Source organism: Euphorbia lathyris, chromosome 2, assembly GCF_963576675.1.
Source record: "Euphorbia lathyris chromosome 2, ddEupLath1.1, whole genome shotgun sequence".
NCBI classification, from domain to species: domain Eukaryota; kingdom Viridiplantae; phylum Streptophyta; class Magnoliopsida; order Malpighiales; family Euphorbiaceae; genus Euphorbia; species Euphorbia lathyris.
Genome location: NC_088911.1, coordinates 112639843 through 112653971, shown reverse-complemented (window position 1 = coordinate 112653971; position 14129 = coordinate 112639843). Strand labels below are relative to the sequence as shown.

General features: G+C 35.0%; 2 protein-coding genes across 3 annotated transcripts; both read right to left on the bottom strand.

Annotated features, from left to right (window-relative positions):
• Positions 1-306: 306 nt before the first annotated feature.
• Positions 307-2972, bottom strand: LOC136219492 (large ribosomal subunit protein uL14). Its single transcript, XM_066006914.1, has 4 exons — positions 2813-2972; positions 2346-2630; positions 699-740; positions 307-559 (listed from the first exon to the last, which is right to left on the bottom strand). The coding sequence occupies exons 1-4, from the start codon at positions 2823-2825 to the stop codon at positions 477-479; spliced, it is 423 nt and encodes a 140-aa protein (XP_065862986.1). The 5' UTR covers positions 2826-2972; the 3' UTR covers positions 307-476.
• A 3340-nt stretch (positions 2973-6312) lies between these two features.
• LOC136219491 (uncharacterized) lies at positions 6313-10599 on the bottom strand. 2 transcript variants are annotated; one of them, XM_066006912.1, is made up of 4 exons: positions 10054-10599; positions 9713-9822; positions 7467-9336; positions 6313-7361 (listed from the first exon to the last, which is right to left on the bottom strand). In XM_066006912.1, exons 3-4 carry the CDS (start codon positions 9204-9206, stop codon positions 7191-7193), a joined length of 1911 nt encoding a protein of 636 aa, XP_065862984.1. In that variant the 5' UTR covers positions 9207-9336; positions 9713-9822; positions 10054-10599; the 3' UTR covers positions 6313-7190. The 2 variants fall into 2 exon arrangements, with proteins under 2 accessions (XP_065862984.1, XP_065862985.1); XM_066006913.1 differs by lacking the exon at positions 9713-9822.
• Between the last annotated feature and the right edge of the window lie 3530 nt (positions 10600-14129).

The following is a 14129-nucleotide window of genomic DNA, read 5'->3' as shown; positions in this document are numbered from 1 at the left end:
CAACTACAAGAAGAAAAGAACAGAAAACGGTCAATTTATTATCATTGAAAGCTTTTCCATAGAGTTGATATTGGAAAGTTTCAAATGAATCTCAACTTTTACCAAACGAAAAAACATATGTAGTACCGTATCAGATATAGCAAACAAATCATAAATATATATAACCAGCAGTTGGTCTGTTTGAGGGTGTGCATACTAGAATTATGAAACAAACTCCACCTGCTAGATCGAAATCATAAAAATTACCATTTTTCATATTCAAATATTCTTTATAAAAACTTAGCAAGCTTGAGAACTGGATAGAACTAAGGCAATCAAGGGATAGGGACCCAGAAGATACTATCATAAAAATAACATTCGTACTCATGCAACCTCCAGATACAAAATTTAATTAAGTTTCCAAAAACTTAAAAAACAAAAACCCTACGGGTAATGTAACAATTCCAATATAATGAAACAAACAGCAGATAAGACTTTTAGACTATGGCGTTAGCTGCACTTGCAATCCTTGGCCACAGATCCGCGCATTCTTTTCCAATTGGCCCGGTTATTGCAGATCCTAAAACAAAAAAAAAAAAAACCAATCAGACCTCAGATCAGGAAAAAAAAAAAACAGATAAAACAAAGATGTTGTGAACCACAAGACATATACATATATATATGTAACCAAGCTTGTAGTGAGTAAGAAAACATCATACCTTTCATTTCCCCTTTGGGATTCACAATAACACCAGCATTATCTACAAAAAAAAATTCACTTCCAACTCAGATACTTTTAACACAGTGACGAGTAATTGCAGTGAATGTTTTATACCAAACAAAAATGCATCTTAATGATGGATTGATTAATAAATCAGAATATACAACTGATTCACAATAAATAACACACCCATGTTTCCGAACTAAAAGGCAAACATTTCTTGAACCTTGTGTCAATTGCTGAAAACAATATACTAATACAACCACAGAGCCCTAGAATACAAGTTATATAATGCAAATAACTATGGACATGACAGGCCGCTTGAGTTTTTACTACAAACACAGATATTAATACCTGAGAAATATTTAAAAAAAAAAATTCTAACGCTGTGAAAGGAATGCATAAAACGGCGAATTCAAACTATTATGACAAGGGTATGAATAGAACTTAGCATGCAGACAGAAAACACATCATGCCCTTGTCAAGGTTTATAAACATTTATATGAAATATAAAATTGGAACACACATAAAGCGAAATCACATCAATTGAAAAGCCATATTTAGAGTTCAAATGGAGCAGATATGAACATTAAGTTACTCCAATATCTGTAACGATGAACTCAGTCAATTTGCCAGACATGTAACTGTACCAACCACTGAAATATTTAGGATGACACATGACTTACATCTGGTAGTATTGTCATTTTTATAAGACACTATTATTTGGTAATAAAATTGGAACACGTATAGAGCCTTATCACTTCTATTTAAAGAGTATGTAGAGTTCAAATGGAGCAGATATGAACAATGAGATGATCCAATATCTGTAACGATGAACTCAGTCAATTTGCCAGACATGTAACTGTACCAAACAATGAAATATTTAGGGTGATACATGACTTACATCTGGTAGTATTGTCATTTTCTTCAATACACTATTATTTGGATAGTAATATTTTTTAAGCAGTGAAAACCAAAAATCAGTCAAGTAGCATAAACAAGTACATATGATGGGGGCAGGACATAAAATGCATAATTCAACCAACCAAATAAATCAATACATAAAGTATTGGATATTCCAACCTTGACAGAGATGATATCATGATAATGAACTTATCATCTGGGTCTAGTGTAGGTTGGCAGGTCTGGTATTGCTGGCTATGGGAAGTGCAAAAGGAACCATAAACTAAATATCCTCAGCACCACATCACCAGCAATCAAGCAGGTAAAAATCTATATGCACGTCTATGAACTTAAGAAACAATTAAATTATATCAGATTCCAAAAAGTGACCATCCACAATTGATATGCCCCGCTCATAAATATCCAATATTGTTGGTCCATCTAAACCATCTAATGGTACACAGAGATATACACGCATCAGGGCACAGTTTGACCAGCAATCACTTAATTTCTCCCTAATATCATCAAGACAGCTCACCATTTCCTGAACAACATATGATTCTCAACACTATTTAGGAAGATAGCATCATACCATGAGGTTATTAAACAAAATTTAAACATTTATTAATCAACCACAAACCAATTGATCTATTAACCAAACACGTATCAAACAACTGATCATGATTCGAAATATAAAGAAAAACAGTTGCGAAAAAAGACGATAGATAAAGAGAAAAATGACCTTCAAAGTACATGAAAACACCATCCTTTCGGCGCCAGGGCTTCCTCTGCCTAACCACGACAGCAGGCATAACCTTCTTTCTGAGATCAGGCTTTCCCTTTTTCACGGTGGCCATAACCATATCCCCAACACAAGCAGAAGGGAGACGGTTCAAACGACCTTTGATTCCCTTAACGGAGATGATGTAAAGGTTCTTAGCCCCGGTATTGTCGGCACAGTTAATTGTGGCTGCCACTGGAAGACCCAGTGACATCCTGAACTTGTTACCTGCAGATCCTCCGCGTCCTGTTAACAACACAAACAAAACAATTAAACAGGTGATGATTCAATTTTCTCGTCACAATCGCAAGTAATTGAGACCAATACTGATCCATCATTCTCTAAAGCTCATTGAAGATTCATTTCCTAAGGAACAATGACGGAAAATACTACAGTAATGAATGGAAGCGAATAGTAAGAGAACTGACCTCGCTTCGACATTGCGACTGCTGAAAGGAAAACGAGGAGTGAGATTAGGGTTTTGGAGTCATATATAGACGGCTATGAAACTAGGGTTTTTGTACTGCGTTTTCAGCATTCAAATTTCGTATTTCCGGCTCACTCCCTGCTCTTTATGCATAATTACTAAAATAGAATATGGGCTAAAATATATGGGGCCTTAGGCCGGGCTTCTACCTTACCTAGCTTCAACCCAATCCGCATATCTGACGCAACCCTCACAATCAACGATCAAATTCAACCTTTTATTAGGTGAATTATTAAACCCACCCAGCCATGAATTCCCACCCCTAGCCCCGTGAAAAGACCGAACTACCCTTTACCCAAAATTTGAAAAAACACAAAACCTCTCAAACACTCTACACACTCTTTGATCAAATTCGGACTAATTTTTGAACCAAAACATGGAGCGTAACAACAACCGTAAAGGGAAAGCGAAAATGATAAGATTTGCCGTTTTTGTTTTCTGATTTAAGCTTAAAAATGGAATCTGTGGGCGATTTTTCAAAAACGCCGGAATCGCAGTCGGGCGTATGAACATCACGCCCGACCTACGGTTCCGGCGTATGAATATCACGCCCGACCTGTGGTCCGGGCGTGATAGCCTCATGCCCGCACCATAGGTCGGGCGTGATATTCATACGCCGGAACCGTAGGTCGGGCGTGATGTTCATACGCCGACCTATGGTTCGGGAGTGATCTTCATACGTCCGAGGGGTTTTTGAAATTTTTTTTTTTTAAAAAAATTATATTTACATTTTAATTAAATTGTTAAATGTTTAGATTAATTTGGGGTTTAATTTATATGTGAAATTTTGATATTAATTTGATTATAATGTATATGTTAAATTTTTAGATTAATTTTGTAGATTTTTAGTTAAATTTTTGTAATTTTTCGTTTGTTTAATTTATTTTAACTAAATCTTTATTTTGTTAATTAAGGTATTTACGGGTTTAATTCAATAGCGGACTAATTTTTTTACGGGTTTAATTCAACAGCGGACTAATTTTTTTTTACGTAACAGGTATTTACGGGTTTAATTCAATAGCGGACTAATTTTTTTGCCCTCCGGACACGCGGGCGTGTGGTTATCACGCCCAACCGTGAGGTCGGGCGTGTGGCTATCACGCCTCATCGTGTGGTCGGGCGTGGTAGCCCCACACCTCACCTTGTGGTCGGGCGTGTAGCTATCACGCCTAACCACACGGTGAGGCGTGGGGCTATCACGCCCCTCCACACGGTGAGGCGTGATAGTCACAAGCTCGCGTGTCGAAAGAGCAAAAAAAATAGCATTTTCCCACCCTTAACCCATGAAATGGCATTTTCGTCCTTTCACGGGGCTAGGGGTGGGAATTTGAAGTTGGGTAGTAAAAGAATGCCAACAAAAAAAATATTAGGAAATTACCAAAAAGATGTCTTTAAAAAATAATTAAAAATACTATGCATTGAATCATATTTATCAAATGAGATTTGATTCCTCGTTAGGTCAAAATTCTACTTTAAATTCCTATCAAAATTTATGGTTTATTCCAATCTTGAAAGTGTGCAATCTATCCTTACTTAAACTTTTACCTCATCAAACAAATATTAGTGAAACATATGGTTAAATATTTAAACTTTTATATTGTATGGTTTAAAGATTAACCTTTGAAATTATTTATTCTTTTAGATTAAGCATTTAAACTTTTTTCCACGCATTGTTTTCTCAACTAATGTCTTCATTAGCTAAGTACGATTTTGATCACATGAACCTTAATGACCAAATGAATTTGGTCATTCATCGTTAGATCTATGCTTATTAAAATCCTAAGTATTAGTGTAAGGTTCAATTTGTGAAAAATAAAAATTAAAAACTTGTGTAAAAGTTTAAAGACTTAACCAAGAAAAAATGAAAATATATAATATATATTCACTATGTAACCCAAATAATGGATGTTAATAGCTAGTATAGGCAGTATACCATTATCCTTACCCATTTTACCGTTTTACTTGTGTATGGATTGGGTTAGGTCGTGCTCAGACCGCGTCCAACCGAATTTGACATATATTTACTTTATCCGGATCCAATCTAGCTTGTATTATATTCATATCAAGTGTGAGTCCGATTAAAGTAACTTATTCTCAAACTCAGTTTAGCTCCATCAAGTAATATATTTATATATATATTATAAATTATAATTATTAACGATAAAAATATAATAAATTATAATTTAATTAAGTAATTCAGCAAAATTAAATAAAGTATAATCTTAAAAAAACAATTAAGAATATAATAAAAATCAAATTTAAGGTCGGATCACGTCGGGTCGGACTTTTGAAACAAATCCAATCTATTTATATCCGGGCTCATACAAACTTAGGTTAAGCCGGATCAAGTGACAAATATAAATGTTGAAGCCTGGCCCATAAAGAACGGGCTAGCAAGTCTATGGAAAAATTTGCCTTTTTATCATCTGAACTACTCATTTTGTCTCGTTACCCTAACAGATACATATATTAAATCTTATTCTCATTTCATATACTCATATGCTTACAAATAGTCTTATCTATTAACAAATAGATTATGAATTTAACTACTCGATATAAACAATAATAATAAAGGTGAGTTGGTTTAATACTTAAATTTAATTAACTTCGAATATTTGGTGGTGAGTTCAAATCCTACCACCAATATATAAAATAGCTATAATGAGTAACCTTGCGGGTAAGCAGTGACGAAGGCATGAATTTATATATAAGGCTAATTTTAACCTTACATACTACAATATCACAGTTAGATTTACAAAGTTGGAAATAAAATTCTGAAGTTCAACTCGTTAAGACTGAGTAACAAAAATTAGCCTCCCAAGTAAAATTTAATTCAAAAATTAAATGTTTTTCAGTCTCAAAAGTTTTAAAATTTTGATTTAAGGAAAAAAAAAGTTCAAAATGGTTAAAAAGATAAAGATGATATAGAAAGTAATTAATAATAACATAGTTATTTAGAAAAAGAAAATTCAAATAGATAAATAAAATTTCTTCATGACCTCTTACATTAAAACATACCTTTTAACCAGTTCAGTCATCTTAAAATAATGAAAATAATGAAATTGCATTATAAATACGGAAATATAAACTAAAATTAAGAAGTATATCCAGTACGAAACCAATACTACTCAAGGTTAGAATCAGGGGTCGAAGCTCCCGAACCCTAGGCTGGCTCCATCCCTGCAGATAACCTAAGGATACTATACAATCGTAGCGGTTATATGTAAATTTTAAAATTTTATTCCAGTCTCAAGTGCCAGGTACCTATGAAACCCGTACCCGACTAGTGACAAAAGGAAGCTACTGAGAGTAGGGTGATTCAATTCCATTCCCGAACTTGATCAAAAGTACACCAAACAAACAATATGATACCCATAAATTGGATTCCTTACAAGTTTCTTCATGATATCAAAACTTCAATATCAGACAACAAAACAAATATGCAAAAGGAATTGGACTAAATTCAGTTCATCATTTCATTAACTCCCAGCCCAGGAATAGTATTCATGACAAAATGATATTCAATAAACTATGCTGCATTGCCAAATAGCATGTGAACTATGCTGTATACCTAAAATGTTACAGCCTGGTGTAAGAAATTTGTTTGCATTATTAATTTGTGTTGAAATCAAACAAGCAAAATTACATGGAATTTTGACTTATAACTTTCAATTCATCTGCATCACGAAACACAACGAACTGTGAGCAGGTCAACGAGCATCAATCGACTGACACCATTCATTCTGGATCACCAAGGATATAAATATCATAATACTCCCTTAAGGTCAGTCCGTCATGCTTTTATCTCTGAAACATGGTTACATACAAGTATATGAAAAATTCAGGAGCATAATAGAAATTGCCAGAATTCAAATTACCTCAAAAATCATAAACAAGTCCAGAGAATGTATCAAACCATGACCTCATAACGCAGAGTATTGAGGCGCAACGCAACACCAACTCTTGAGAGCCAAAACTGCTTCACTGCAATAAAACATTAGAGTGCAATGCTACCATGTTCTAGTAAGATTCATTTTACGAAAACTTGTCAATCTTTCCAATATGAAAATGTACACTCAATCAAAGCATACTAGGTTACATGTGTCGGAAAATCAAAGGATAAACAATCTCAACCTGTAGCAAGAACCAATGGACCATCGCTAAAAACACGATTTGACACTAAACTAACAAACTAGCCACAAATGGACAAAACTAACATCTAATTTTGTGTATAAATACTTAAATATTGACTTACAACAAAAATGATGTGATAGTTAAAGAGTTGCAAAAACTAAATAAACCTCAACCAATGATTCTTGCTACTCTAACTCATGTACATTTTTGGGTCGGAGAACCGGACTCTGGCTATGAATAAATGCCACTGCAATAGAGAAAGACTGCAAAGCAGACAGTGTTGACTGAAAATGAACAAAATACAATCCATCATACACGTTCACCATCCTCAAGGGCGGAGCACTCTTTTCTGATCCCTGAAAAATTGGAGTTGAAACTACATCATTACAGTGCTTATTTTAAGTAAATCTAAACAACTTTAAACCACGAAAGATAGAAGCTTAGAAGGATAATAGAAATACCTGTATGATTAGATCAACTAACTTGCACTCTTGCATGTCTGCTTTGGGTGAAAGATCTTTGCTACTTGATCGGCTCTTAAGTATGGTTAGGGGGCACCCAACATCCCAGCCGCCACAATCACAGCATCCACCTGATCTCCATCTTTCAATAAGACCAGAAGGGCCACCATTTCTAGTCCTTGGACCACCATGAATACTGGCTGGAACTAGAATGTCCATACTTGTCGAACAATCACCTGTATTGCGTGCACAAAAACCCGAGGACAGTGAGGAATCCTCTAGAGTAGCTGTTTGCTCTAAACTTGGTTTCTTGAGAAATTTCAAGCCCCAACCACCTGCTTTTTCTTGTCTTTTTTCAGGAATAGGGTCCTTCACAACAATGGCAACCAATTCAAAATTTGGAGGTAGATTATTTTCCAAAAGATTGGACCCAAAAAGCGCATCAGAGTTCTTATCTGCATCTTTAAATAACTCCAACGAACAACTCTCCAGTGCGGCACTTGATCCGCTAAATCTGGAGATAGTTCTTTTTTTAATGGAGTGACTAGTCCGGAACACTTCTACCACCTTCTTTGACAATCCCTTATTCTTCTTGAGGTCATGGCTTGAAGTTTGCATTCGCACGGAATCTTCATTACCACCGAATAAAACGAACTCTCTCTCCATGGTTTTAGAACTGTTGGGACCAAGCGTAAAAGAAGTCGAAACCTTCATCTTACCTACTAGATGAGACTCCCTATCATGAATTTCATGTTCTTTATGACCATCCATACTCATATAGAATAGGTATGTATAGTCCACAGCTCTATCATCACCGGACTCAACTTTCCACAAGGTTGCCACATACACCACCTTTTGGTCGTCAACAGAGAAAACAAAATGCGGGTTTCCACCCTTCCATGTGCATTGGAGCATCCCTCGAGTATCAGAGGAAGATAGAGAAGAGGAAGACCGATTAGAAGAGGAAGTGTTTGTACTTGAAGTTGAAACAAGCCTTTCGTGCAGTCTCTCAGATTTATAGGTTTGCTTTCCAGGAAATGCGGCTTCTTTGTACAGATTGCTTGATGAATAGTTACTTAAAACACCCGGAGAGTTCATGAAATCATAACATGTTGATTCATCAATGTCACTGAAACTCACTTTCCCGAAATTGGTTTCACCGTCATATGCACCATATTTCCGAAACAAAGGGCTGTTAAGTATATTTACCATACTCTTGCTACCCATGATTGAACCAACAATCCAGTCTCTGGCAGGGCTAATGACCACACTCCCGTTTCCAGATGATACGGGACAGTCAACATGAAATCTAGTGAAAATACATTCATATTCATTCCCTATTTTTGCTGGAATCAAGCCATGAGACAAAACATCCAATTCTCCCCATCCCAAGTTTAAGGAAATGCTGGTAGGGGGTGCTTTTGAAGCACTAATATGAATAAATTCTAGGCAACGACGAATATATTTCTCATCTACAGTCATCATATGCTTCGGGATCCAACTGTCCAAGATACGCATGCTTCGAAGAAATGATTCCTTAATGGAACTTCTACTGTGTTGCAATTGCTTAACTTTTAATACCAAGGTGTTTTGTGAATTTACCCTTCTCACCAATCTTTTCGACTTCGCTTCTGAACTTTCTAAACATTTTTCACCCAATAATCCTCCATCCTTGTCCACAATAAGCGAGAAGGAATCATCGTTAGCACACCCAATTTTCTCTGTAAATGTATCTTCCATCTTGAACCTCCTAGCTAATAAAGCATACTAATGACGAACAACTTTGTTTCCCATATTCTTAACTAAATTATGTGAATTCAGAAGCCACCATAGATGAGTCTCCCACAGGCCAAGTCATATATAAAGGAATCTGAAAAGGAAAAATGAATGATGGGAATCCATAAGAAAGCTAAACATCTAAAATTTAACATCAGAATCTGAGCAATCTAGTAGATTTCATAACGGTACAAAGAAAATCAGTGCCACAAAACTCTTGAAACATAAGATTGAAAGTTCTTTCTTTCATGTTTGATTACAGAAATCAAGGCAATAAAAGACATCATATAATCATCAGCCAAACTAGAAAAGAAAAAAAAAACATGATTCACAATAGCAATTAGGAAGCAGTTGAGCAAGAATTCATAGATTGCAATCATCATACATATATGAAGATAGATAATTAGATATAAATCAATCATGCATTATTCTTGATGCAAGAAAAAACACAGAGAAAGCAAGTCACATACATGTTCCAGATTAACTGGATGGCTCCAGCTCACTGAAAGTAATAATTGAAGACCACATCAATTTTACTCTCCCCTTTCCTGAATTCCAAAACCCCAGCTCTCCCTAAAACCTATAAAATTGTTGACAGATGAGAAAAAGGATCAATTTTTCATCTCCTGCACCGCTTTATAAAGACAGACCCACAAAAATAACAAATAATTAAATGAACCATCACAAATCCATACCCAAAGTGAGTGAAAATAATGTTGACATAATAAAATATAAACCCTTGCATAAAGCAAGAAGCAAACTTTAATAATACTACTATTTATAAGAGCAAGAAATCAACTTTTTCACTTACCAGAAGAAATGGATCCAAGAACAGAAAGAAAGAAAACCCTCCAAATTAGAGCTTATCTTCGAGAAAAAAGAAGCAGAAGCTCAAAAGCACTAGAAAACAAAACTGATTTCTGCAAATAAGAAACCTAGAACACACACACACACAGAAATCGAAACGTTTCAACCCCAACCCCAAGAACTGCATAAAAAAGAGTTAGTGGGGGGAGAGGTTAATGGTGAGTGTGAGACAACGAAATGTGGTGTAAGCCACGTTTGTTGTTGAATTTTAATTTCTCCTAAATCCAGGGTTACGTGTAGGACCCAGATAGGGTACCGTCGACTTGTTCTTCTATCTAGTAGTAGCAGTTATGTTGGTCCAATCTGATAAGGAAAGGGGGGGTGTTTTCATACAAGGAACAAGAAAGTTTCAATTTTTAATGAGTAGAAAAAAGAGGAAATGAGCTGGTAGGCATGATAGAAACTGGACACTAGTGTTTTTTTATCGCTCCACTAAAGGGACCCAGAAGGCCAAATGGGCGGGAGTAGGCATCAGATCAGATTGAGGTCATGGAAATGGAAATGGGGTTTTCTTCTTATTGATTTTTTAGAATATGGTTTTTTTTCTCTTACAAGGCAAACCTTTTTCTAGGTAAAGCACGTGAGGGAGAGAGAAAGAGAGGGAGGGAGGGACAGACAAGAACATAGATTGTAGGGCAACATGCTTGTGTTTGACCGTTTCAGTTGCGGTTAGTTTATTTATTGTTTGAGTTAGACTTAAGGATGTTAAGGATGTTGGTTTAATGAGCTTCATATTCTTCTCACCCTGATTATTTATTGCTAGGGCGGCGCATCGTCTTAAATAATTGGTTCTCCAATTTCTTTGTTACTTTTCTAGGCAAAATTAAATCTATGATTCTCAATTTTGGGATAACTAACTCACGAAATTTATAAAACTAGCTCAATAAGGCAAATCATTTATAGACTCATTTTAATACATATTACCAAACTCTACACTTAAGATATATGTATCCGAGCAAGAGAATATACATCTAAATTATATGTCAGATCAATCAAGTTGTGATCCATTTGTTGATGAAATGACACATGAATCAGCTTATAATAAGCAATCTTCGTCTTGGTATCTTCTACAACAAGTATAGGTTGTGGAGAAGCGGCATCTTACAAAACACAAATTGAGAGAAAATTCATATGATTTCAAAATTGATTATGATTTAGTTTAAACAGATATCTACTCACCTTAAACATATCGTGCATTTGAGGAAATGATGGAACTTTAGCTATTTTTCCATCTAACCATGCGTAAGGGGCACAATTTTACTTCTTCATGTAGTATGTCTGAATCGTCTTTCAAAACTCAAATATCTAAACATGTACAAAAGAGACAAACAAGTAAGTAAACTATACGTAAACAATATATAGACAATTCATACCTCGAATAGGTGTGCTAAACCTCTTAGTTAATATTTAGCATGATCTTTCTTTTTTCTTGACTCAGTCGTTGGTATGTAGAATATTGACTCTAGCAAGTGTACTAGGTCGGATGTAGCAAGAGTAAACCAAGTGTCGTATTCCACATGGATTGAGATGGAAACTATGTGAAAGATTACCTTAAACGACTGTTCGAGTGTACAAATTATATTTGAAGTTGGTTTGTTCATATTTTATTCTAAAAACAGTAAATAAAATACATAAATAAAAATAACAAAACTAGCACAAACTTAGAACATGTGGTCCATCCATATTCAACAAGAATGTTGTGAAGTGCATTGATTAAAGTCTTTTCCTTCTTATATCACTAAGGTATGGTCTCCCATTTCCAAAGATTCTAAGAATATTACATAACCAAGTCTCATTGCATCATGAACATTCAAGCATTAAGTTTTATGAAGCATTTCACAAGTGAAAACCCCGATACATAACTAATCGCGTCTCCGTCCATAATCATTCATGTTAATAGGTGATTCCCTGATTCAAAAGTACTCTCATATCATCTTTCATCACTTAAACATAGATTGATCGGATCTAAGCATTAAAATCCTATCAACAACCATTTAAGACAAACATTCTTCATTAAATACTAGAATAGAAATACTTACAATCACCAGCCTAAGCTGGCCAAGCTTGCTAAAATAAAGGGAGTAGCCTTAAACACCATAAAGGATGAGCTCCGTAGATATATTATGGCTTGAGGTAGAAGATGGTAAGATTCTATTATAAAGTAGAAAATGTGATATTTATACTACAACAAAAAGATTTATAGGTTAAAAATGTAAAACTGGAAAACATTTGTTTGCATAATAAAAGCAACTAATTCTAGCCATTGGATTACAAATATGTGTTGGAATGGTGAAAGATGGTTAAATATAGTTGTATCGCACATATTCACTCTCCTTTTAATGTTGGATCTGCGTGTAAATCCGTTTACCCACTTTTTTTATCCAAATTTGGACTGAAACTGGTTGTTCGATCCTTTCACATAATTGTTTGCTTGAACTTGGTTGTTTTTTCAGAATAGCTATTTGCAGCTTGGATTTGGCTATAAACTTGGTCTTTTATACTATTTTCCATGAATGTTCTAGCTAGTAAATCTTGTCAAATATGCTCATATCAGTTGCTTACCGTCTTTTGAAAATAGCCCTCGTCGTAGTCTTGTGCGTCTCATTCTAAGCCACCTCTCCCCCACGAAAACGCACCAAACAAAGTTGGATAATCAACAAGCATGATCTAATCAATATTCACCAACCTAGTTTTCTCGGTGGTGATCAAACAACGATGTATAAAATACAACATCACAATACTAATGGCTTCACTGTTATCCTTCTCGCTCCAATCGGTGTTCACGAACACATCAAATATGCTTTGGTGAGTTATGGACTATTTTCCTTTGAAGTACTTGCTGATTACTTTCTTTTACTTTAGTTTTTTTATCCTCTTTGTCATCTCTTGCAAACATCCAAACTGCAAGCCACCAATAATCTTGAACTCCCAATCCTCAAACCTCAATGTAACTCCTCCAATCGAGAACCACATCTCTCTGTAGAGAGATCCAACATGCTCAATCTCCCTGTTTAACAAAGTATGGACAATGGTACTAGAGAACATGATATTTTCCTAATCCATAAGGTGTTTGAAACATCTATTTTTGAAAGTATTTATCTAAGACGTCGTCAAATTATTTTGTAACTCCATCGTGGCAACAATGTCACCTATAATTGTTATTGTGCCTTTTGAACCAAACTCCACGGATACTTGAATTTTACACCACTATTTGAGTTTAGCTTTACCACTCGACTCTATAAAAATGAGAATAGTTTGCATTTTAGACAATATATTTGCATTTGAGACAATATAGTGTGCATTTAATACTTACAATTTGTATTTAAGTAAAAACAGTTTGTGTTTTACAAAACAAACCAACTTCACAATTCTTCTGAAGGCTTCATACTTACCTATTTGTGAAGCAACTAAATTCGTAATTTAATTTAATTGTGAAACATGTGGAAAATTGTGGCTCGTGTTCCAAGTAGAATGTTCACAATTTGGAAATTGTGAAGCCTTTTTGCTAAAAAAATGGTTTTACAATTCATCAGAAGGCTACGCATTCACCTATTTGTGAAGCCATTTTCTAGTTGAGGGTTCTAGATTTAGGGTTCTTGTTTGAAAAAAATGGCTTCGCAATTTGGTAATTGTGAAGCAAACTCATAATATGCGAAGTATCACAACTGAATCCTGAACCCAAAACCTTCGATTTATAAGACAATAAATCAAACAAATACATCACAAATGAGTTCAAAAATCATCATTATACCATTAACACTAACCCTAGCCAAAATAACACATTAAATCCATGCTCAATCACAACAAATCATGTTATACCATTAAATCATGTTATATTAATGAAAGAGATGGAAAATTACTTACCTTTGATTTGGTGTTATCAAGCTTTGTCATCTTCTTTCCAAACTTCGTCATGAATCGTCTTTAAAATAGTTTCGCAAATCGCCCACTTGATCCTTTATTCGTACTATTTATACAAGTCTACAAGTTGATTCTATCTAGGGATTAGGGAGAATACAA

Coding starts and splice junctions, on each gene's coding strand:
- LOC136219491 (XM_066006912.1), bottom strand. CDS start 9,206: ATGGAAGATACATTTACAGAGAAAATTGGGTGTGCTAACGATGATTCC. Junction 7,362..7,466: donor TAGTTGATCTAATCATACAG/GTATTTCTATTA, acceptor CCAATTTTTCAG/GGATCAGAAAAGAGTGCTCC.
- LOC136219492 (XM_066006914.1), bottom strand. Junction 741..2,345: donor TGTTTTCATGTACTTTGAAG/GTCATTTTTCTC, acceptor TTTTTTTTGTAG/ATAATGCTGGTGTTATTGTG. Junction 560..698: donor TCCCAAAGGGGAAATGAAAG/GTATGATGTTTT, acceptor TTTTTGTTTTAG/GATCTGCAATAACCGGGCCA.